This window comes from Triticum aestivum, chromosome 3B (genome assembly GCF_018294505.1).
Source record: "Triticum aestivum cultivar Chinese Spring chromosome 3B, IWGSC CS RefSeq v2.1, whole genome shotgun sequence".
Lineage (NCBI taxonomy): Eukaryota > Viridiplantae > Streptophyta > Magnoliopsida > Poales > Poaceae > Triticum > Triticum aestivum.
This window is the reverse complement of record NC_057801.1, coordinates 50,917,098-50,943,442: the sequence shown is the minus strand read 5'-3', so window position 1 is coordinate 50,943,442 and position 26,345 is coordinate 50,917,098. Positions and strand designations below refer to the sequence as shown.

Sequence of the window (26,345 nt, the reverse complement as noted above, 5' to 3'; positions counted from 1 at the left end):
TGGGTTCTACGTGCAGATCAAGAACGAGGAAGAGATCACCATGCTGGTCATCCCGCCTGCCTTTAGGACGGTGATAAAGAAATGGCTAGTCCTCAGCCCTCCTGGTGTCGTCAGCCTCTGCCAACAAGTGGTGTGAGTTTTGGGTGTAGGTCCGTACATTTCAGGGGCAGATGGTGCTCGGGAGCAGTTGAGACTACTTCTGTCGGCGTCACACAATCATCCACAGCGACTTGCTCGTCATGTGGCTCTCCGGGCTAGGCTTGATCGTCTGAACTTACTACAGAACTGTATATTTTGCTCAAGGTTCAACACCCTGGGGTCGTGCAGGGGCAAGGGATGCCTTTGATGTCTTAAACTATGGTCTTATTAGGTATTATGAACTATTTAGCTGTTGTTCTTGTTTCTACTGTTAATTTATTATGTTGTTCTTATGTTATGTATGATATGAAGTGCTGCATTTGTGTGGTAAGACTACCACGGGGTGAGCAAAACAGCTCTGCTTTGCATACCAATATCACAAATACAGGCAACTCAACCGTGCCCAAGACAAAAGATGCAGGCAACCAAACACACCCCAGCTGATCTAATGGTTGCGATTTGCCCAGGCAACCAAACACGCCCCAGTTGATCTAATGTTGGCAACTTGCCATGTTGTGCACATTCCTGATGCTGCCTTCAACAATCAACAAGTGCACCTTGAAAACTATAGTCAGGAACTTCCTATACCATAAAGATAGGCATACTGTCGGATAATATTTTTGAAGAACGGAACATTTTGATCAAGTAAAAGTAGAAACCACCTTAAATTTAGGGAAGAAAAGCAACAGCTGCAAATCGTAACATATAACCATTCAAGATACACAACTAGAAGAAGATACTGTCTCCAAACTCCGTCCGGTGTTACAAGTCCAACGATTCAAGAGCTAATAAGTACACTAGAAAGAATGGAATGAAGGTGTAAGATGTAGTAGGCCTATGTAGAAGCATGGACTCAAGGATGGCGCGGCCAAGTTTGCGTCTCCATTTGGGTAACACGGATGGCGGCTGCCTGCATTTCTAAGAAGAGCAGCAGCTCGTCTTCTGTTCGACAGGTTGCCCGCGGATCTGCACCGTGGCTGGGCGAGCGCTGTTTGCGGCTGGCTGGCTCGCCATCCTGGAAACCAAGATTTTTATTCATAATTATATGCTCTTTCTATGAGGTGTATATAGAACAACAGCGTGAGGAATAACATAGAACAGTTAACAGCAACATGCTAAAGAGTGTAGGGCAATTTTGGTTATGATACTATAGGAACAGAGCATCAATGAGCAGTAAATAGAGTGTAAAATGATGGTAGTTAAAAAAAAGTGGACTAGTAGGATGGCCTGTGCTAATTAAACCGTCTGGGAACACACACCTGTCCTTGATTGAAGCAGACATAGCCATGAAAGCCTGCTCAACGTTCAAGGCATTCTTTGCACTGGTCTCCATGAATGGGATGCCAATCTCATCAGCAAATGCCTGCATACACCAAATGTAAACACAAAGAGCAGAAAGAATGCTTCAGCAGATATGAGTAAAGTATAAGGTACCTTCGCTGTCTCATATGATACAACTCTTTTGTCAGTGAGATCAGATTTGTTCCCTACAAGAAGCTTGTTAACATTCTCACTAGCATAGCGATCAATCTCGTTCAACCACTGCTTCACATTGTTGAAGCTGTCCTGGTCTGTCACGTCATAGACAATCTGCAACCCCATTTGTATATATGTATTCAAATTCCAAATATATAAAAAGTGGAACATTTATGCATGTTAAATATCATGTGAAAAATAAAAATAAGATTTCACATAAACAAACTTACAATGATCCCGTGAGCCCCTCGATAGTAGCTGCTAGTAATAGTTCTGAAGCGTTCTTGCCCAGCAGTATCCCACTGATAAAAACAAAGGTACCAAAGAGGGGTTTAAAGGAAAGGAAAAGGATATCTTGCATCACTAAATGTAATGTGTCACACAAAAGGAAGGAAGAATCGCCAAATGCCAACAGTAGGTGCAGCATGAGCTACCGTACCACCCAAGTATTTAAATGGCATACTATCAGGTCCCTAAATATGATGTTCAAAATGGGCATCACTTTGGTACCTAAAAACATCTTGAAAGTGTGATTCTTTATGCGAACTAAGAAACTTAATATAAACATTTAATTTAATGGGCTAAACTACTCTTATTCTTTATGTGCAACAGTAATTTAAATGGGTGGAACTAAAAAAATCCACAAGGTGAAAAGGGGTTGTGCGACTGCCTACATATTCAGGCACAGTGGTGTTTCTGTTTCCTATGAACCGGCCTCAACTAACAACCACATAAACACTGATGAATAACGGCATGATATATATTATGCAAAGGGTAAATCCAGCAAACTCAACAAAACAAAAGAGGGCTATAAATGAAATGTTTCCCAATAAAGTCTTCTATTTTGTCAAATCTGGATTCAATGGTACATGCATACTGGACATAAAAGAAAGAAAGAATAGACTCACGATTTGCAGCTTCATAGTCTTTCCATCTTGCTCCACAGTACGTATTTTCTATCGACAAAGTTGGAAGAAAACAAGGCTACAAGTTCAATTAAGGTGGCCAGAACATTAACACTCAGACCAAGAAAGTAAATATACTTACGAAATCAACACCAATAGTACTGATATAACTCTCCAGGTACGAGTCATCCTGCCAAAAGAGTCGATATTAAGGAGGTCAGAGTAAATTAACTAGTAACAACAAGAATGTTATAGGGATCATCTCCATGTTGTTAAGAAACAGTAGCTACCAACAATGAACTCCTCATTCGTATTAAGTCGTGGGAAATCATACAGTTTACTGAGCCTAAAAATAAATTGATAGTTTCCATGATATCCCGGAAGACAACTTATATCAAACTTTTAAGATGAAGATGCATACTAAAAAAGGGAAGACCTATAAAAGATAGTGAACAAATCATGCTTTAGATAGGGATTCTTACGGCAAATCTTAAGAGAAGGCATGACTTGCCAACACCTGAGTCTCCGATAAGCAGAAGCTTAAAGAGATAGTCACTGCCATGTCAAGTAACAGGATATTAGTCTCAATCAAATGTACTTACTATACGAAATAAACAAGTAATGACAACATTTACATGGCAATAATAACAAAATGAGACATAGTCATTATATCCATGCTTAGAACATTGAGCAGCAATACAAAGATCAATAAATTTAAGATAACTATACCAAAATTGGATAGAATCAACATCTTGAGGCTTAGAAGTTTGTGCATTAATTCATAGACAGATATTTTGGTGTTCTATATACGTAATATTCAGTAAATTTGATTCAGTTGCAGTACAGCAGTGCACGTTAGAAAATTTGTATAGAGAGATAGAAAAAGGATAAACTGCAAACCACCTCCTAGGAGGCGTGTAACCTGTTCCCCCACTTTTCAATGAAAGAAACGCAAAGTCTTTGCGTTTTCTCGAGAAAAAAAAAGATAGAAAAAGGAAGCTGAATAGATAAGTAACAGTTTCCAATGGTGAAGCTACACAACAGCTCAACACTAACCAAGAGAACGATTCCGTGAACGACGATGTACATTCATAAGGTACAGAAGCAATACCCATGTGCACAATACAAAGACATGACCAATCGGATTGAGCAAGGCATCCGGTCGTGCTTGTAGAATGTACATATGGATGCACTAAGCATCATAGGATCACACCACCAACATGCTAACCAACAATTTCTTGTCCATAGAACAACGAGAAGTGTTTTCAGAGCGGTCATAGGCCTATCACCATAGTCACCCTTTAAGAACAAGCATCCTTCTAATGAAACAACAACACCCGTGACAGCGGTCCACAGTAAGAACGCATTTGCTTAGAAGAAAAACAATAAGTCTCCGTTTGGAACATAGGATAGAAAAAATGCAGGAAACCTAATAACATGGCTAAACCACTGTCGAATAAAGGGTTCATCACAGCTGGGTCCTTGCTGCTTGTCATCACCGAAGCCATCTCTGATTATGTGGGAAAAATCATCTGGTACAAACAACCGTGTGTGTGTGTGTGTGCATCTAGCATGCAACATTCACTCCACCACACAACCATCCCCATCCCAACTCCATCGTCTTGCTCTGCACAGAGGCCATCTGTCGCGTCCTCTCGCTACCCTAATGACCTCTCGCCGGCCGGCGGTTTGAGCTGGAGGAGGGCGAGCCCGGCGGCGCGTCGGCCACGCGATCGCACGCACCCAAGGAAGATCTTCCTACACGAACAGTACTATTCCTGCGCTTTTCCCTAGCATGACGAAGATCATGCACGGCCACGGTCGAAATCCGCCGAAAGTAGGAGGGGACTAAGAGCTGAATCCCGCGAATCGACGGCAGCAGGCGCCAGATCCGGCGAGATCCCCGGCCCCCGCAATTGATTCGACCAGAGAGGGAGAGGAGAGGCGAGAGCAAGCGACTTACTACTCCGGATTCATGGCGAGGTCGGGATCCTGCTCCGATCTCCGGGGGGGGCGCCGGCGCGGGACGGGTGGTGGTGTGGGGATCGAGCTCGACGACGACGATGACGACGACGACTCGGCGGCCTGCCCGAACCCGATCTCACGGTTGTTTTCTAACAAGCCGATCTCAAGGTGGGGAATTCTCAGGCCCTCTACGGGCCGCCAGGTGGGCCCCGGTAGTCGGTTGTGGGCACGTGTGTGTTCGCTGCCCTCTCGCTCTCGCTCTCGCACGCCGCCGCACCCTTTCTCACCATCTCGGAAAATCCTATTCTTACGCAAAGATTTACAAAATCCATACGTGCTACACTCATTTACTCCCTCCATCACTACTTTCAAAAACATTCTTATATTATGGGACCGTCCCATAATATATAATATATGAACTTTTTTACATATCACTAGTGTCAATACGCTCTTATATTATGGGACAGATAGAGTAAATTGTAACAGCTCTCACGTTTTTAGCGAAAATGCTACACCTGCGTCTCATTTACGTAAATTGTTGAAAGTCTTTATTGCTCTTAAACCACACTCCCTCCGTCTCAAAATAAGTGACTCAACTTTATACTTCCTCCGTCTTAAAATTCTTGTCTTAGATTTGTCTAGATACGGATGATTTGTCTAGATACGGATGTATCTAACACTAAAATATAGCTAGATACATCCGTATTTAGACAAATCTAAGACAAGAATTTTAGGACGGAGGAAGTACTAGTTTTAATATAAAGTTGAGTCACTTATTTTGGGACGGAGGGAGTATATCCCTGATCTAAACTTCCAAATATTGTTAAAGTCTGCCTCCCGCCAATCTGCCCCGTCTCTGTCTCTCGTGGCCTTAGGGTCGTGGAGGCGGAGTGAATCCCGACCCTTGCCGGTGGGACGACTCCGTTTTTAGATCTTTTTTCCGAGTCTTGTTAGTGTTTGTGTCCTGCTTAGGAAGGCGAGACGGCGCGGCTCCTTCAAGATGGAATGTTGGTCTCTCAGCCTAGCCCCCCGTTTCGGTGATGTGTCACTGTAGGTGGGCGTTTGTGAGGTGTGTCTCCGACAGATCTATCGTTGGTGGATTTGCTCGGATCTATTCGTTGTTCGGTGTGTCTTCAGATTGGGTCCTTCTGATCTACACTCTTTGTCAGACGGCGGTTGTTGTTCCGGTGCGTTGGTTCTATGTGGGGTCTTAGCACGACAACTTTTCGACTGTCTACTACAACAAGGTTTGTCCGGCTCCGGCGAGAGAGGGGCGATGACAGCGGCGCGCCTTCAGCTCGTTTCAGTGCTCGTAGTCGTCACTAGATGGTCTACGGATCTTGATGTAATTTTTATTATTTTGATGTTCCTTATACTACCAAATGATTGAAGATGAATATATCAGAATTTTTCCCAATAAAAAATAGCATTGCTCTTTTTTTAAGAATGTATAAGAATTGTCTCGTCAATTTATTAAGTAAAATAGAATCGATAATCCACTTCTGAGCCCAGGCTCGTCTGCACCCGCGCTGAAAAAATTCGAAACAAATACTAGAAAATTTCAAAAAAAATCTTATTTTTTTACATGATAGATAATTTGATGTGTGATGTCCGCTCCAATTTTCAAATCATTTGGACATCTGAGCGGCTCGCCCTCAGCAAAAAAGACAAATTCGGGATCTGTAAAAAAGTTTACTGTTCATGCATTATCGTGATCCGATTTGTCTTTTTTTGCTGAGAGCTACTCAGATGTCTAAATGATATGAAAATTGGAGCGGACCTCACGCAATAAATTCTCTACCATGCAAAAAAAATTAGAATTTTAAAAAAAATCTTGTGATTCGTTTTTTGACCGGGTGCAGATGAGACTAGGCACCGAAACGCTGCACTCGAATAGAAAATCAGGCGAAAACTGTTACAATATGACCATGTGTGGTCTACTTCCAAAGCATGAATCTCCGTGACCATTCAAGAAGACCAATATGTGCTCCCAACCCATTATAACCACTCCCGAAAACGCCTCTCGGGTCGCACGCGCGTGCAGCTCCGGAGGCCCCCCAAACCCTAGACCAAAAGAGGGCCAGATCCACTACTCCGACCGCTGACGCCGCCGGCGCCGACGCTGGTGGCCGCGCCCGACCGACAAAGGCGGCGGGTGCTGGAGGCGCACCCCTCGACGGGCCCCTTCGCGCGGAGTGGACATCTTCGGGGTCGCCTGGTGGTGGGATGACCGGAAGCGGGATCCACGGCGGCTGTCACTGGCGCACGGCAGAGGCGCAGCGGAGAGGTGGACTCAGGCCAGGGCCGTAGAAGAGTGGCGGCGGAGGCTGGGGCGCCGGCTCAGATGGGGGCGACGGTGCGAGCTCCAGGCTATGGCGGTGGCGGCGCTGTGAGGCCCTACCAGGAGGGAGTCCATGGCGGGCAGTGGGCGGCCGGACGCCTCAAGGTGCTGGGCGCGCTGGGTTGCTCCCGGATGTGATGGCGCCGGATTGGTGGAGGGACGTGCTGGCCAGATCGGATTCCCTCCAGATTCAATCTGGCCTTGGGGCTAAGTTCGTTGTGCGGTAGTCCCCTGGTGCGAGGTGAAGGCCGTCGTGCTGGATTCAGCTCTTGCACGGCATGGTTAGCTCCTGCGGCTCCTCGTCTGGGGTGGTTTGTGGCTACTAGTCGCGTTCTCTCGGCAGTGCAGGTGTGGGAGGACCTCGGCTGCACGGCTTCGATGGCAAGTTGCTGCGGTGATGGCGGTGCGAGACTTCATGGTCGGTACTGCCTACACTTGGAGGTGCGGAGATGCGTGGCATTACGGATGAAAATCCTGTCCGGTGGTGATCGGGCCGACGGCGATGGCACCCGTGGGTGTCGTTTCCCTCCTTGGAGGCGTCGCCGAGTGTGTCACCATCTCCTCGCTCGCTTGGTGTTGGCAATTGTCTTCGGGCGAAAGCCTTGATCCGGTGCTGGATCGGCACGATGGCGGCGTCTTCAACGTCGTCCCTCGGGTCAGATCGAGTCCTGCCATCCTCTTGCCATCTCCTTTAGGCATCAAGGGAGGATGGTGCGTCGATAAGAGATGCTTGATAGAAGTTGCTACTCTTCGGTGGTGACCGATGTCGGTCGAGATGCGACGAAGTTTTTGGTGTTGGGCAGGCTCTTTTGCTTTGTAGTTGTGTTGTCGTTGGTGGATGTCTTTGGACTAGTCGGATGTGGAGTTGGTGCTACGCTTGTTGTTCGCAGCGAGTGTTAGTTGTCTTGTAATTGTTATTCTCTCCTTCTGTTGGGGATATAACTATTAGGCATGACCCGCCCAGGAGGGGCTGGGTCATACCTATGGCGATTCATTACTATGAAGCCCACGTAGACACTTGAAGATGGTTGTTCAGTTAAGGGCCCATAGCCCAAAGGCGACTTAAGGTCCGTAGAGATAAACCGACATGTATGTATGGCTTGTGTTGTAAGGCAGGAATAGATAGTCACCAAGCCAGACATTGTTTATGAGCTGACCGAGACTCTGAGAGCCGCTGGGCGTCGACCTCTGTATATAAAGGGACGACCCGGCGGCGGTTCAGGACAAGTAACATCAAATCGAGAACTAGGTCAAGCGGATTACGCCCCCTGGTAATCTAGACATAGCAATATCACCTCAAACTGGATTAGGCTTTTACCTTCATCGCAAGGGGCCGAACCAGTATAAACCCATGTGTCCTTTGTCCTGTTTTAACCCCTTTAAGCTTCCCAGTTGCGATGGCTCCACGACTAAGTCCTTTCACTAGGACATCTGTCGTGACAATTCTACGACAGTTGGCGCCCACCATGGGGCCAGCGCACGGTGGATTTGAGTTCTTGAAGGGCAGCCTCGAAGGGCTCAAAGGATACACTGTGGGCCAGATGACCAAGATCATCGCGGCAAGCTCTAAATCGACGACGCAGGCTGGGGCCCCGAAACCGGCTCAATTGAGTACGGGTACCGGGTCCCCTTCGGAGGAATCCACGTCTTCATCGGCAAGATCGGCGAGCCGGGACCTGAACCGGACATCTACACCGACATCATCGAAATGGCTCATCGCGCGAGACCCGCCCAAGCTCAGCCCGCCGTGAAGCGTGCCTTCGTGGGATGCATCCATGGAGGGGAATTTTCTGAAGGATCTTTATCTGGCGGTGAGACGGTCATCTACTCTAATGATGAGTCATCACGAGTGAGACGGATTTGTTGTATCAACTGCAAGATGGCGGGCTTGGGGGCTATTCCGATGGCAGTAGTATTCCGGACCCCTTTGAGCCGCCGAGCTGAGTCGGGATCTTTATGGCTGGTACCCAGCCCAGGTTAAATTCTTCAACTGCGGCAGCAATGACTTCCGGGTCAGCAGTGGTGACAGCAGCCGGAGCAGGAGGCTCAGTCCGCCCACCGGCTTAGGTTTTGATGTCTCTGATGGATAAATTGATGGCTCTGTTGACAGCCGTGGTTAACCCGGAGAATCAAGCTCAGCATGATGCGGAGGTAGCGCAGCTATGTGAGGAGATAGCGCAAGCTAAAGAAGACCTGGCGACAGAGGACGTCAGGAGGCCACGGAACGGGTGGCTCTAGATGCTCGGGCTCAGCAGATTCAGGCACAGGCTTTCCAGCTTACAATGGATCAGAACGCGTCTAATGAGGTCATGAGGAGAAGGCACCAGTCCCGTCTGCCTATGGTGTATGAACCTAGAAACCTTTTCTGCACGCCTGGTGCAGGGCTCAGTAACCCGCTGGAGGTAAATTGTACGACGACACCTGGGGCAGGAACGCCGGTTCAGCCATGTGTGATGGAACCCCCATGTCCGGATATTGCTCCGCCTCAGCATGTACCAACACCGTCGGGTCATTATTCTAATCCACTAGAGAACATGATTGTTGCGGCAGCGCGATTGGCGGCTCTCCTAGTCAATGGCGACTCTTCGACGGCGGTTGAAACACGAAGGGTCAGAGAGCTTCTTCAAACGACCTTAGCACAACAGGATGCATATTCTTATAGCAGGGACAAGATTCATTCAACTCCACGTCCGAGCCGGAGCCAGAGTTACAGCAGGCATATGGACTCACCGTCCGTTTCAAGCAATGTCCGACGCCATGACCAGCCGCGCAGGCACGACCCGACGCGTGATGGAGTTCCTAACTTGCGTAATCAAGACAGAGTGCGTCAGCAAATTGAGTAGGTGACTCAGCTAGCGGCTCAGCAGGCGGCTTATCAGCCTTTTCCGATTTATTCGACGACTTCAATTAAGGCAGGCGTGACTGCTAGAACCGGGGGCGTACCTTGTTTGGTACCGGCTCTGCGTAACGAGCGTTTGCCCAAGGACTTCAAGGGACCTTGAAAGGTTCCTAATTACACGGCCGACTTACAACCTGGGGCATGGATCGAAAGCTATGAGATGGCCATGGAGCTACTGGAAGTTAGTGACGCTGCAATGGCCAAGTACTTCACCATGATGCTGGATGGAACGACCCATACTTGGTTGAAGGGGCTGCCACCTAATTCCATCGGTTCATGGGCAGAGTTAAAGGAGAGGTTTGTTCAGGACTTCAAAGATACATGCAAGCAGCCCATGTCGATTGTGGACTTGACTAATTGCAAGTAAGAGGAAGGTGAGTCAACGACCCATTGGGTGCGCCGGGTCAAGGCCATAATACATTCATCTGATAAGATGGACGCCGACTCTGCAGTCTTAATGCTGGAGAAACATTGCCGTTTTGAGCCTCTGAAACAGAAGCTGGGACGGCTCAAGCGCGATTGTAATGACATGGGCCAGCTGATGGCGGCTCTAGTCAAGTATGCAGATTCTGATAGTACCAAGGATCCCGAGTCAGACGATGAAAAGACAAGGAAGGGAAGGAAGAACGGCAACGCTAAGGGCTCTCAGTATAACCCGGCAAATCAAGGAGGCAACAACAAACATAAGGCTGATGGTAGCTCGGAGTTTGTGGCTAACACTAATGCGCAAGGCAACAATCAACGACGTAAGGGGAGGCCACCTCCTCGGTCTGGCGGGTCAGGTCCCACTCTTGAGCAGTTGCTGAATGAGCCCCGTCCAAGGCATGGCACTCGGGGGAAGCCGGCCACTCACATGTGGAAGGATTGTACGATTATGAAGGCTTTCAAAAATTTTAACATGTTTAATGGCAATCAGGGGCCAGGCGACGGCTCGGGCAACGGCGATTTTCACGGCCCGAGTCATGGAGGTGGCGGCTCTAATTCCGGTTTTCAGGGCCACTCGAATAATCAGGGCAGTTTTAATCAAGGTAGCCAAGGTGGTTACAATCAACAATCTGGCCAAGGGGGTCAGCAACAGTAGCAATCTGGATATCAGAATCATCCAAAACAGTTGAACAGTGGGCAGTATCACGTTTTCACCACAAGTTTCTGCAAACGGGACTAGAAGCTTCACAAGAGGGCACTGAACGCCGTTGAGCCGGCAGTTCCCCGGTACTTGCGATGGTCTGAGCAACCCATTATGTGGAGTCGGGCAGATCACCCGCCCCGGGTTGATAACCCGGATCACTTGGCTTTGGTGGTGGCACCTCAAGTTGGAGGATACAAGTTTACTAAGGAACTGGTGCTATCATTTAAGACGATAAGAGTTATTTCCTGCCAATGGGATTCCCTTTGTTTAAGATGTTGGTACTTCGGAAGTCCGGGCTCTCAGAGATGGGCTCATGTGCATGTAGCAAGTTAATATGGAGGCATCGGCAAAAATAAATGTGGAGGCAGATTGTATGGAAGTTATAGAAGTCACGCCGAATGGTGACAATTCTATCCAACCCGCAATAGCGGTCTATGAGAATGCATGTTTTATGCCACAATTTTGCTTGTATATTGTTTAACCATTGTCCCTATTAGCTAGTACCTCCATTCCAAAATATAATGTGTATTGTTTCCGTGCAAGTCAACCATTTGCATGTTTGACCAAGATTATAGAATAAAATAATAACATTTGCAATATTTAATAGATAAAGTATGAATCTACTTTTCATTATGAAACAAATAATATAAACTTCGTATTGTGGATATTGATATATTTTTTCTTAAAACTCGATCAAACGTGCACTCATTTGATTTTTGAAAAAATAAATACTCCTTATATTAGGGACCGGTGGGAGTAAAGTAGAAGGCTCTAAGGCTCCAGTACACCTAACAGGACGAGCCTCGTGATTTTCTTGTTGATACTCCCTCCATTCTTTTATTTAAGGTGTATTATTTTCAAGGCACATAATTATTGACTATTTAGGACGAAATTCCTCGTCTAACTTGTCTAATTCGTAGATTAGCGACAAGTAAATTATGTAGGCTACAAAAGGAAGGGATACATGCAATCGGAAGAGATGATTCCTTTTCTTTCTCTACAAAGAGAAATACATGAAATCAAGGGAGATATACTTTTCTTTTTCTGCAATGCCAAGATCAGAATTACGAGGAATTAGAACAAATGCACCTTACATTGTTAAATTTTATCAAAAAATAAATACGTCTTATATAAAGAAACGGAGAGAATATAATCCATATTTTTGCCAAGTAATAAAAACTGCCAAATTAATATAAAGCTGCCATGAAAATGTATCCCTCAAGAAGAAGAAAGTGAAGACCCACGACTTCATGCTGACGACCTCCTGAAAGCATACTCGTAGTGAACTTTTTTACAAAATGATAATTCAGGAGTCAACCATATTACAAGATCAGATAATCATACTCCAATTACAAAAAAAAATCATCATATTCCCATTCTTTGTTTCTACCTCGCTGAGAGGAGAAAAAGGAAATCGGCTATCATATAATATCGTTAGTAATAGAACCATATAGATACAGATCGAATACTATGACCAGCAGTGTCACCCCAAGTTAACCATAGAAACAACTGCAAATGTAAGAAGATATATATTCATCCAAGTTACACAATTTCAGAAGGCAGGTACACTAGAAAGAAAAGAATAAAGATAACAAGTAAAAACAAATAAGAAAACATGTATAAAGGTGACGGAGCATCAACAAGTTTGCATGGTTTTCTAAGAAGAGCAGCAGCTGGCCTTCTGCTCGACAGGTTGCCCGCGGATCTGTACAGTAGCTGGGCGAGCGTTGTTTGCGGCTGGCTGGCTCGCCATCCTGGAAACATAGGCCATTGTTTTCAGTAAGTTCTTCATCTAAAGTTCATAGACTAGCGCATTAATATAAACCATCATGAATGCTAGTTTCGGTGTGGGTCCAAACCTATCCTTGATCGAAGCAGCCATGGCCATGAAAGCCTGTTCAACATTCAGGGCGTTCTTTGCACTGGTCTCCATGAATGGGATGCCAATCTCATCAGCAAATGCCTATATATGTACATAAAAATAAAGATAAATAGCAGTGAGAATGCCTTCAGGGAATGGAAGGTTGGAATCTGCAGATTGTGAAGTTAACAGCTAAAAACATAATGTTTGCATGAGACTCGAGGATACCTTTGCTGTTTCATATGACACAGCTCTTTTGTCAGCCAGATCACATTTGTTCCCCACGAGAAGCTTGTTCACATTCTCACTGGCATAGCGGTCAATCTCGTTGAGCCACTGCTTCACATTGTTGAAGCTATCTTGGTCTGTCACGTCATAGACAATCTGCAATACCATTTGAATATTCCTGTCAAGCCATCATACATGTAAATTTGTAATCTGACTAAAATGAAGTTTGCATAAGCACACTTACAATAATCCCATGGGCCCCTCGGTAGTAGCTGCTGGTAATAGTTCTAAAACGTTCTTGCCCAGCAGTGTCCCACTGAAAAGAAAAAGGTTGTAGAATGAAGGGGTTTAATAACTTTGAAAAGGATAATGCTATCCTGCATCACTGCAACTGAAGTGGAAGATGAAAAACAGAGGGAATGCCCAATCCGAACAGCACGTACACATAAGCTGCAAGACTGCTATCCCTCACGTTCAAACTGAGCTACATCTATTTTTCATTTGTAAACATCCAGAAAGAATGAATCTTCATGGGGAAGACAAATAATGAAAGCTTTTAATGGTCCAGTTATATTAACTGGACAGACTAAAGAGAACCACAAAGTGACAACAGAGTTCATATATATTCAGGAGGAGTGGTTGAGTGTGTCTGTTCCATATCAATCGACTTCAACTAACAATCATGATTTGCATCCCACAAAATAATAGTGGTCACTGGGAGAACTATGTCTCAATGAAGTTTTACAGATCATCAACAAAATCACAACTAAATGCTACTTGCACAGGCATGCTTGGTTACTAGCAACGGATGCATATCAAGTAAATCACGAGATAAGCTAGACTCACGATTTGCAACTTGATAGTCTTTCCGTCCTGCTCCACGGTCCGTATTTTCTGTTAACATTTTCCAAATAAGTTACGTTTAGAAGGATCTGTAGCAGCCAAAAAGCACTATGCAGAAAGTAAATGTGCTTACAAAATCAACTCCAATAGTACTGATGTAACTATCCAGGTATGAGTCGTCCTGCCAAGAGAGTCAAAATATTAAAGAGGCAAACAAACAAAGCAGCACAGGTAAATTTAATAGTAATTATAATTAGTTGCCCTCAAGGGCATACTACAATATAGTACTCCCTCCGTCCGGAATTACTTGTCGCTCAAATGGATGTATCTAGCTAAATACATCCATTTGAGACGGAATTACTTGTCGCTGAAATGGATGAATCTAGGGTTGCCCATCATCTTTTGAAAAATGTAGCTACCAATAATGAACTATTTAGGTTGAGCAATTTAAATTAGAACATTTGTGAGTAATGATTCAGCTTACACATCCTATAAACAAAATGGTTAATTCCATGAACTACCTAATTTTAACCTGGAAAATCTATAATATATAGACGGGAAAAAGATAGCAAAATGGATCATGCTTGCGATAGAGATTCTTACAGCAAATCTTAACAGCAGACATGACTTGCCAACACCTGAGTCTCCAATAAGCAAAAGCTTGAAGAGGTAATCACTGCATGGTCAAATAAGAGAATGTTAGTCTCCATCAAACAGAGTGCGCAGAGAAGAAAACAAGCAGTGATGGCACTTGCGGAGGGTCCGGGGAAAGGTCCGACCACTTTCATAGATGATAATAATAAGATACCATAACTATCTCCATGGTTGGAAGATTGAAAATAAATTCAAAGAGCAATGTATTCTCAAGATAATAACACACAACGATTAGATCGAATAATATTGTCAGGCTTAGGCAAGTAAGGAGCGACAGATGAAGAGATATTTTGCTGTTTAATACTCAGCCAAATATCAGTTTTGCTGAGCTAATAGATCCCTTTGATCCCTATGCATTAGTGTGTGACAGAATGTAAAATAGTCCCCCCTTGCAGCATTAAGATAAAATGATATTGGAAAATCGAATGAATGAGTGCAACCACAGTTACAGCAGTAACCGAACCCATGACTGTCACAGTTATACAACATGAACAAACAAGCATTTGGTCGTGCTTGTAAAGGATGTTGAGCAGACTGGTGCATTCTAGAAATATGCAAATCCGATCAACTGACCCATACTTTAGACAACCAGTATCAACAAGTACAATACTCTACCCACATCTGCATCTGCACATTGAATGCTTTTTTTTTTCTTTCCCTTTTTGGGAGTAAAAGCATGAGACTCAACAAAGTGATTGCGAAACTAGAGATGGTGCAAGTGATATTAGCATGCACAATTCACCAAAATCGACCTATCCACCTTGTGCAAACAAAATTGCCTGTTCTTTTACTGCCATTAGATAGTAGTAGAAACCTGAAATCCACAATAAACACCCCTGGAAACACTAATCAAAATGACCAAGTAAAAATAAGCATGTATACCCAGCGGCATCCAGCAAGATAGGTCGATGCAGCATACGATTTCGCATCAAATTTCACCTAATTTAAACAAACTCTCCTAGGTCGCATTCCCCTCGCGGACGCGATGCAGACCTAAGAGAAGAAAAAAACGCGGCGATTCTGCTGGGATCGAGAGTCGACTCTCCCCCGCGGCCGCCGGATCCGGCGAGATCTCATCTCGGCCTAAAAGCCCCGACCCCCCGATCGGAACTGCTGGGGGCGAAGCAGAGTATGGATGGAGGGAGGGAGGGACTTACTACTCGGGATTCATGGCGGGATCCGGGCGCTCCCGCGGCGTCCGATCTCTCTCGCAGGCAGGAGGACGGGGGATCGGCTTGTCGGCGGGGATCGAGATCGAATCCTGGGCGGGCGCGGGCGGGAGGACGGGGGATCCGCTTGTCGGCGGGGATCGAGATCGAGTCCTGGGCGGGCGGAGGCAGGCGGCCTCACGACTTCCCCGTCCGAGTTCTTGGCGTCTCGCTCGCTCTTGCCGTGAATCAATCAACAATGCGCTGGGAGAGGACCAGGCTCCAGCAGGCCAGCCCGATTTTAGACCAACTGGCCAGACGCGTGGAAACCCTTTTTTTTTCTTCTTCTTCTCTACAACAACGTCGCACGTGCTTCCTTCCCGTCGGTGGTTGAACCGTGGGACCATCTCGTTCTAAGCCGACCCTCGGACTCCCTCGAACCGGGTTGTCCGGACTGAGGAAGCCATCCCACACAAAGCGGTCCGGACATGTTTTCTCTCGTAAATGGAGGGGCTTTACGGGAGTCCGGACTGCTTTTAAGCTTGCTTCTAACCATCCTGACCCACCCTAACCCCGATTCGTCCCTCCCGCGCTTTCCATCCCGCGTCTCATTCATATTGCGGCCGACATTGATATCACAATTTGACTGGACGGAAAGGCGGCGTAGACGGACGTGACTTCTCGGGTGCCGCCGCTGCAATGCAAACGCCACATCTGGAGACTGGATGCCTGCCGTGTTGAAGCGGGGTGACTGCCCCTCCGCCTGGCCCCGGCCGCGGCTATTTAAGCCGCGCTCGGACGCCGTCCAGATCCACACCCTCCCGAGCACCGCACTGTCCTCCTTCCTCCTATCCGAGTCCTTCATCCCCTCTGAGCCCAGCGATGTCGAAATCCTAGTTCTCCGCGCAGGCAGGCGACACCGGTGGAAGTTCATCGTCATGCAGATCGTGGCATCACCACCCTCACTCGCCCGGGCCATCCGCATCCACGACGGTGGGCTCCTCCGGCGACGAGAAGGACCAGCCGCAGCAGCGGCCCTGTCTCCTTTCGGAGGCACTCTGATGACGGAACGTTCACTCCGTCATATGGGTCCGGCGACATCGTTGCCCGACGTGCGTGAAGGAGGACGAACCGTCCCCGATGTGGGTTCGCGTTGAGCGAGAGCCGGCATCCCCACTCGGGCAGGTGAAGGATGAGTCGGCGTCACCCCAGCGCCTCCGTCGCGTGAAGGACGAGCCGACGTCACCCCCGTCGTACAGCGACTATGTGCGGATCGACGGGCCCTCCTCGCCACCACGATGTCAGTGTCGCCCAACAAAGGAGAAGGAGGAGCAGCCGCTTGCGATCGCTAAGACGTGTGGCGGCATCCTCCACTACCTTGGAGGCGGCGCTTACGGTGGTGCTTCCGGCTTTCGGGCCATGGTACCCAAGACCGAGCGTGCGGCGTGGCAGCAGGTGAGGTACGACCGGCGCAATGCCGGTCTCCCCTCCGCGTTCGCCAAGACAGACGTGGCGTCGGAATGGGTCTGCAATGACCTGGACCTCGCCGCGGCGTGGGCGCTCGACTGCTCCGTCACCATCGCGGAAGACGGCCGCTAGGCGCCGGCGCCGCCTTAACGGCGAGCTCGCCAAGATCGGCGAGGAGCGGTCGCTTAGCGACTGCTCTACCAACACCGGCAGGGGAAGGCCGCCGCCAGCGCCTCCGGCAGTGGCCAGGGCAGCCCTTCGCACCAAGTAGCAGGAGGCGGAGAGGCTCCTCCGCGAGCGTCAGGCAGCCGTCTGACAGGGCTGGCACGGCCCTCTGGCATCCTTGCGTCGTTGGATGGACGACGACGATGGCGGTGCGGCAGGACAGGGCGGCCTTGCCTACAGGTGCTACTCTGATATAGCGTTTAGTTTTCTATTGTTTTTAGTAAAACGGTCCAATGTCGTCCGCTTATGTAAATTATATTAGAACTTGAATGAAATCCATCAGGTTTGCATGAATTTCATTCGGTTTGTTGAAAAAAATTGCAATATATGTGGCTATGATTGGATGGCGACGTTCCACATCCGTGTCCGCGGACTGGTCCCCCTATCCACGGACGAATGCGAAATGAAATTAGTAGATTGCCGTTAGGGCTACCCTTAAACTGGTGAGAGCATCAAATCGGCACCAAAGGTCCGAACCACGTGGTTGAAACACTTTTTACCATATAACAGGATACATCAAACGTCCATGGACCCGTTAGGATCGCAAGAATACATTAAACCGGAAGTGAAAGGGTACATTAAACAACCAAGCTTTTGGCATTTGGAGAAGTGAGAGGATTTTCTAGTAATGCTCGGTTTCGTCAATTCAAGCACCGGATGTGAAAGAACTGTCCAACAAGTTTACGATAATGACAATACCTTAGATCATACCAAAAAGCCCACCATCACTGCACCGCATTACAAGACTTGTGGATTTGGTATTCTTTCTTTAGCATGACAGGTCTCACAATGCATGACATCTGTTAAATATATTGTTACGTGACATGTTGTCACGCCTCTTTCCCTCTCTGTTTAGTCTATCTTGTAGGCCAAGTTATATCCCTAGATTAGATAGAGTTAGTTGGAGTTATTCTCTCTCTTTAACTTCCTATCTTTTCTTCTGTTATCGTTGATTCTGTAAACACCTACGAGAGGGTTTTCTCTCGCACAATCAATATAAGACCATGCGGGCTCTCTTAGGAGGGTTGAGACGCTTTACCCATCTTTGACATGGTATACAGAGCCTCCTCTTCCATCATATCTAGCTAAACCCTTCCCCCTCGCAGCCATCACCTTCCCCCTGCGCCGCCATGTCCTCCTCATCGCAAGTTTCCTCCCCTGGCCTCAACTACACCACTTCCGAGCCACTCAATCGCAGCAACTACATCCTCTGGAAAGCCCAAGCTCGTTCCCAGATTATGGGAGCAGGGCTATATGGGTACATCGATCAATCAACTCCTGAACCACCTAAAACCATCGTGACCAAAAACTTTGAAGGGAAAGATCAGATCGCCCCCAACCCCGCCTACAACCCCTGGCTTGTCCAGGATCAGCAGATCGTGGCCTATCTTCTGCGGAATCTCTCCAAGGAAGTTCTCATCCAAGTAGCATCCTTAGAACAGTCTCATGCCATCTGGTCTGCCCTAGCAAAGATGTTCGCCGCTCAATCCCGTTCCCGTGAGAACAACTGTCGCATAGCTCTCTCCAACGCACAGAAAGGCACCCAGAACGCCTCCACCTATTTCGGCCACATGAGAGCCCTCTCCGATGAGTTAGCTGCCGCTGGAAAGCCCATCACCGACCAAGAACTTCTCTCCTTCATCATTGGGGGGCTGGATATGGACTATCAACCTCTCATATCGGCGCTGGATGTGCGCGTGGAACCCCTGCCCGTGGATGATCTCTTCGGCATGGTCGCTAACTTTGACCAACGCGTTGAGATGTTCCAAGGAACGGGGGCAGGAGCCTTCAAGTCATCTGCAAATCTTGCTGCTCGAGGCCGCAGCGGGTCTCCCCAAGGCTACCGCAAGGGTGGTGGTGGCGGGGGCTCTCGCGGCGGCGGCAGCTATGGTGGTGGCGGTAGCAGCGGCGGCGGGAACAACTACAACACCGGCAACAACCACTACAACAACAATGGCAACACCGGCGGCGGCAGTGGTGGTGGCGGCGGCCACCACCAACGCAACAGCAACAACTACAACTCCAACAACACCAACCGGCGCCCCTTCTACAACAACAACAGGGGACGCCCGTTCCAAGGTTACGATGAGTATGAAAATAAATGTCAAATTTGTAAAAGGAATAATCATATTGCCAAGGATTGTGACTATCGCTATGCCGAGAACAATTCCCAACGCAAGAAAGTTGCAGCAGCTGCAGACACCTCATACGGAGTGGACACAAATTGGTACATCGAATCCGGCGCCACGAATCATATCACCAACGAGCTAGAGAAGGTCACCATGCACGAGAAATATCATGGCCAAGATCAAGTCCACAATGCAAACGGTGAAGGTATGAAGATAGATCATGTTGGTCATGCAATTGTCACTACCCCTTATCGCAATATTCATCTCAAAAATATTTTGCATGTCCCACAAATTGAAAAAAAATCTTCTTTCTGTTCACCGCATTGCCATAGACAACAAAGTTTTTCTTGAGTTTCACCCATATTTCTTTTTGATTCGTGATCAGGCCACGAGGAACGTTCTCTACCGCGGTACATGTGTGCATGGGCTCTACCCTTTGATTCCCCAGTTTAGAAGATTCAATAAACAAGTTTGTGGCGTTATCAAACTTTCATCAGAACGGTGGCATGCGAGATTAGGACACCCCTCTTTTGTTATTGTTCAACAAGTGCTTAGAAATAATCAGCTCTCATGTGTTGGTGAGCGTAGTCTTGAAACTATTTGTGATTCTTGTCAAAAGGCGAAAGCCCATCAGTTACCATATCCAGTTTCTACTAGTATTTCTACCAAACCTTTACAACTTGTTTTCTCTGATGTTTGGGGTCCAGCCCCCTCTTCTGTTGGTAGACATACTTATTACGTTAGTTTCATAGATGACTACAGTAAATTCACTTGGATTTATCTTCTTAAGAAACGTTACGACGTTTTCCAAGTTTTTCATAACTTTCAAGCACTTGTTGAACGACAATTTGACACCAAAATCCCCGCTGTCCAATCTGATTGGGTTGGCGAGTATGAGAAGCTAAACTCCTTTTTTCAAAAGTTGGGCGTGTCTCATCATGTTTCATGCCCTCATGCGCACCAGCAAAACGGCTCTGCCGAACGCAAGCATAGGCACATTGTTGAAGTAGGGCTTGCCCTTCTTGCATGTGCTTCCATGCCTCTTAACTTTTGGGACGAGGCATTCCTTACGGCAGTCCATCTTATTAATATGCTTCCCAGTCGTGTCATTAACAATGAAACACCCATGCAACGCCTTCTTCATACTCGACCGAACTATCATTCACTTCGTGTTTTTGGCTGTGCCTGCTGGCCTAATCTTCGTCCGTATAATACTCGCAAACTCAGTTTCCGCTCAAAACAATGTGTTTTTCTGGGGTATAGTGCCGAACACAAAGGCGTTAAATGCCTTGATGTTCCTACCGGTCGAGTATATATCTCTCGTGATGTTGTTTTCGATGAGACTGTTTTTCCTTTCGCAGCTCTCCATCCTAATGTTGGTGCTCTTCTTCGCCAAGAAATCCTTCTCCTTCCACCACATCTATCTGGCATATCTCCTAGGGATGACAATTGTAATGACTACGTGACTAACTCTTCTGACCGTGTTCTTGAGGTTTCTGATGATGCAGGATCCAGTGGTGAAACTCCACAAGAAAATTTGATGCAAAACAATGAAGAAAATGGCTCAAACATCTGTCATCTCATGTGTCCGCCGCTTGGGGACAGCGCTGCAACCGAATCCCCCTCGGGATCGGTGGCGACAGTGCAGCCGCTATCAGCTTCGGGATCGCAGCCGTGCCTGGCGCGCCGCGCCACCGAATCTTCACCAGGCGACGCGGGTGGCCCCTCCTCGCTCGACACGTCTCCACCTGGGGGGTCGCTGTCGCGGACCCAGCCGACGCGGTTTGGCCTGACCCCGCGGGTCTACGCCAGACGCGAGACGACAGGGGCCCATCCGGAGCAGGCGGCTGGATCTTCTGCGCCGCTCCCAGCTACCTCGTCTCCCGATCTGGCCGCAGAAGATCCGGCATCACCAGCGGGGACTGCATCAGCCTCGGGATCCCCTGGATTCTCTGTCCAGGAGCAGCAGCTTGTGGGATCTTCTGCGGACGTGTCTGGGTCTCCTGTTTCCGTACCGCCACGAGTTACAAGGCTTCGGGCTGGGGTAATTCAACCTGTCAATTATAAAGTTAAATATGGTTTGACCTGCTCTACCGGAGAACCCAACACGTTTCAGGAAGCAAGCACGGATATCAAGTGGAGGAAGGCTATGGAGGATGAGTTTCAAGCTCTTCAGAAAAATAAAACGTGGCATCTTGTTCCTTCACAGCGAGGCAAAAATTTAATTGATTGCAAATGGGTGTTCCGGATAAAGAAAAAGGCAGATGGCACCATCGATCGTTACAAGGCTAGACTCGTTGCAAAAGGATTCAAACAGAGGTATGGCATCGATTATGAAGATACTTTTAGCCCTGTTATTAAAGCTGCCAGTATACGTCTTGTTCTGTCTATTGCAAGTGTGTCGTACAATGGCAAGCTCATTGCCTAGGGATTTACCACGTCGAATGCATTATGATCACGTGGACATTGTGTCCATCATCAACGAGAGTGAGAAGAAAGATATGTGGCGACATGGTGAGCCACCGTGTTAAAATAGAGGACACTCACATGTCTGGATATTGAGTCATACTTATTTGGCTAGCATTTATTTTTTGTGTCTACCGTTGCAACACACGGGCATGTTTACTAGTAATAATAAAGCAAATAGTGCTTCTGGTTGTTCGTCCAAATAATCACCCCCGAATTAGCTATATATTACCCGCTATGCCACCCGTAAATTAAGAAAATTATTCGGTTTTTATTTCCAAAGGCGTCGCGATGTTTAGTGGTTTTATAGATATGATACCCTATCTATAACACAGACACACTACTAGCGTGGTGGCTAGAGCCTGGTGCTTCTACCCTGGAGACCAGGGTTTGAATCCTGGTAATATATATCTATTTTGCCTCCTTTTTCTTAGGCACCTCCTCCACCCTCCTCCCCCCTTACGCCTTCATGGGCCGGCCTACGGCGTGTGACGCCCCTGTTTTTTTGTTTGTCTTTTCTTTTCTCATTTCTGTTTAGTTTTTTCTTCTTTAAATTAATTTGAGAATCCCAAATTATAAAAAAATTCCAGTTATAAAATAATGTTTGAGGAATTATAAAATGTGAGTGAATTCAAAAAATCTTCGAGAAATCATAAAATTTTCCCTATTTCAAAAAATGTTGGTGATTTTATGAAACTGTTCACAAATTATAAAAAAAACACAATCTGGAAAAACATGTCGGGAAGTAAAATCATGTTTATGATTTTGAAAAAAATGATTGTGTATTTAAAACATATTCGTGAATCTGGGGAAAAATGTCCATGAAATTTTAGAAAATATTAAAAAAACATTTTTTTGCTAAATTCAAAATTTATCCCCCAATTTTAAAAAGTCATCAATTCAAAAAATGTTAGCTGAGTCAAAAAATACTCATGAATTCAAAAACTATTCATGCATTTCAGTAAATGTTTGTCTGAACAAACAAATGTTCGTGATTTTTTAAAGATGTCCTAATTTAAAAAAGAGGTTTGTCTCCAAAAACTATTCACCGATTCAGAAGTATTTTATGTCCGGGATTTGATTAGTTTTTTAGAAGTCTTTATATGTCTAGGCATTGGAGTAGTTCGTGGTCGATGAGATTTGTTTTTAAAGATTAAAATATTTCCTTGCGTGAGACAATGGCAAGTGTGTTGTACAGTGACAAGCTCATTGCGTAGGGATTTACCACGTCGAATGCATTGCGATCATATGGACATTGTGTTCACCATCAACGAGAGTGAGAAGAAAGATATGTGGCAACATGGTGAGACACCGTATTAAAATAGAGGACACTCATATGTCTGGATATTATATCATACTTATTTGGTTAGCATGTATTTTTTGTGTCTCCCGTTGCAACGCACGGACATGTTTGCTAGTAATAATAAAGGGGCTATTGCTTCTGGCAGCACGTCACCAAAATTTCCCCCAAAGTTGCCACTATGCTACCCATAAGTCTCTAGTAATAATAAATGAGATATTGCTCCTCGCGGCATGTCACCATAATTGGCCCCAAAGTTGCCACTAATTACCCACTATGTCACCCATAAATCTCTACCTAATAATAAATGGGCTATTGCTTCTAGCGGCACATCACCAAAATTATCCCCCAAGTTGTCACTAATTACCCACTATGCCACCCATAAGTGAGAAAAAGCATTTCGTAGTGGCTGCATCCGCCTTGCCTTTGGTTCATATAAGGCGACACCCTTCTTTATCACAAGCATACTTGCGCTGGCTTTAGCCTATGTCTTCGATTCTTGATTTCTCCACATTTTTCTTTCTTTTCAATTGGTTACACCGCCTCATCTTTGGTTAATAAGAACCAGTTCCCTTTCAACTAGGAGACCCAAGCTCGGCCCCTGCTTTACCCGCTTTTTCTCCCTATTTAACTTTTTTTCAGATTCAAATATTTTTAAGATATTCATATCTTTCAAATCCTAACTCCAAATCTAACATGTTATATTTGAAAATTTCTCAAAAAATTGTAGATTTCAAATATGCTATTATCTTACATGTTAATCATTTCTAAAATAACGTTTGGGATGCATCATAGTTTGATGCTCTCACCAAAGCTATTATTTACTACCAGCTCCATACGGTAAAGATAACAACTGATACATAAATCATTCTCTCTGTTTCCATACAGTGCACAATAACCAACTCCTATGTCATGATGTACACTAAACAACTTATACGAGTTTTATGTAAACAGGTGGAATAACGTTGATTAACATATTATTTGAAAATTGTGTTCATATTTTTTTAAACAATATCAATGTTGATATGCAACCCTGAACATTTAGTATGCATGTCCTTAAAAATTGATTGTTTGCGGTGGAGCCGTCTAATATGTTTGCAACCAAATTTAGACTTGACTTGAATTACAGTTGCAAACACATATATCGACAATACAAAAAATAATGCTCTTATGCACCTGCTATCATTCAGTACTAAAATGTACTTTGCTATTTTTGTCCTAATGCAACATTTGCTTGCTGGGCATGACCGAGGAGGAACGATAACAAAGGCGATGATGGCAGTTAGGTAAATATTTATGTTGTTTAATCAATAGGAAACACCATGAGTATACTTCAAAAATTATCTCACCTTTATGTTTTTGTGCAACACCATTTATCTTATTGTTTGTCGTGTGCATCATAAAAAGTTTAAAGTGATTTGCTGACGTCGCCAGGTGTGTATGGGGAATTGTTTTCTCGTTTTGCAACGGACGGGCATGTTTGCTAGTAATAATAAAGGAGCTATTGCTTCTAGCATTACTCACGAAAATTATCCCCAAAGTTACAAAATATTACCCACCAATGCCACCTCATAAGTGATAAAAAAAGTTTCACGCAGGGAATCCCCTATCTGGGCCGGCCCATGCAGTAGGGACCTCCTATACTACGCTCTACACGCTGGGAGAAGATACAGCTCGCCCATCTGGGTCGGCACATGTCCGGGCGCCCTGTTGTTTAAATTTTGTTTTTTATTATTTCCTTTTCTTTTCCATTTTTGTTTTTTCTGCTGTAAATAATTTGGGACTTCAAAAAAGTTCCGCAAACTAAAATGTTTGTGGATTGAAAAATTGTTCACGGTTTTGTACAAAACGTCTGCTTACTCATAAAATGTTCGCCATTTTGAAAACAAATGTTCGGGAAATAAAAAAATATTCAAGATTTTTTAAAAAGTTTGTGTATTAAAAAATGTTAATTAAATTGAACAAAATTTCGCCATCCAAAAACGTCCATGAATGGAAAAATATCCGGAAAATTAAAGATCTGTTCATGACTTACAAAATAGTTTATTCATTTGTAAAAATTTTGCTGATTCCAAAAATGATCACGCATTTAAAAATGTTTGTGAATTTCAAAAATGGTTCTGCGTGCTTGGTTCCAACGCTTTGCAACTTTTCTGCACACCATCGGTTTCCTACCTTCCCGGTCTGGCTCCTCTCTCTTTATTTTCAAATCTGATGCTCACACTGCTTACCTTCTTCTTTACGTAGATGCCATAATACTCACCGCTTCTTCTTCCTCTTTTCTCGTGCACGTCATTTCTTCCCTACGCACTGAATTCTACATGACTGATCTTGGCCATCTTCATCACTTTCTTGGAATCGCCATTTCACGCTCCCCTTCAGGCCTTTTCCTCTACCAAAGACGGTATGCTCATAACATCTATCCAAGGCTGGCATTCTTCATTGTCATCCCATGCGCACTCCTGCATGGCTGCATACACTGGGTCCAAGATTTCTTCTTCAGGTGAACGTATTCCTGATGATACCCTCTATAGCAGCCTTACCGGAGCGTTGCAATACATGACTCTCACACGTCCTGAGCTAGCCTACTCTGTCCAACAAGCTTGTCTTTATATGCAAGATCCTCGCCTTCCGCACTATAACCACGTCAAACGCATTCTTCGCTATCTGAAAGGCACTCTCGACCATGTCCTTCTCATCAACGCTTACTCTCATAGCATACTCTGATATGGATTGGGCAGGTTGCTTGGATACTCGACGTTCCACTTCTGGTTACTATGTATATTTGGGTGATAATTTGATTTCTTGGTCGTCCAGACGACAACTAATTGTTTCTAGGTCTTCCGCGGAAGCTGAGTACCGCTCGGTTGCGCATGATGTTGATGAAACAGTTTGGCTTTGTCAGCTCCTTGGTGAACTTCATTGCCCTATACAACAAGCTATCATTATGTACTGTGACAACATTTCTGATGTATACATGTCATGTACCCTGTTCAACATAGTAGAATTAAGCATATAGAGATTGACATCCATTTTGCAAGAGAGAAGGTTTTTTTAGGTGAGGTCAGAGTTATGCATGTTCCAACAAGTGCGCAATTCGCGGACATCTTCACCAAGGGGCTGCCCGCCGCCGCCTTCATCGACATCCGATCCAGTGTCCACATCGTCAAG

At 45.8% G+C, this 26,345-nt stretch overlaps 2 protein-coding genes across 2 annotated transcripts; both read right to left on the bottom strand.

Moving 5' to 3' along the window:
* Positions 1-779: 779 nt before the first annotated feature.
* LOC123068518 (GTP-binding protein YPTM2) lies at positions 780-4,725 on the bottom strand. The gene is made up of 8 exons (XM_044491100.1): positions 4,483-4,725; positions 3,002-3,074; positions 2,662-2,709; positions 2,523-2,570; positions 1,845-1,916; positions 1,573-1,728; positions 1,398-1,501; positions 780-1,153 (listed from the first exon to the last, which is right to left on the bottom strand). Exons 1-8 carry the CDS (start codon positions 4,494-4,496, stop codon positions 1,057-1,059), a joined length of 612 nt encoding a protein of 203 aa, XP_044347035.1. The 5' UTR covers positions 4,497-4,725; the 3' UTR covers positions 780-1,056.
* Positions 4,726-12,258: 7,533 nt separating this feature from the next.
* LOC123068517 (GTP-binding protein YPTM2) lies at positions 12,259-15,912 on the bottom strand. Its single transcript, XM_044491099.1, has 8 exons — positions 15,597-15,912; positions 14,389-14,461; positions 13,919-13,966; positions 13,789-13,836; positions 13,187-13,258; positions 12,943-13,098; positions 12,713-12,816; positions 12,259-12,607 (listed from the first exon to the last, which is right to left on the bottom strand). The coding sequence occupies exons 1-8, from the start codon at positions 15,608-15,610 to the stop codon at positions 12,511-12,513; spliced, it is 612 nt and encodes a 203-aa protein (XP_044347034.1). The 5' UTR covers positions 15,611-15,912; the 3' UTR covers positions 12,259-12,510.
* Positions 15,913-26,345: the final 10,433 nt, after the last annotated feature.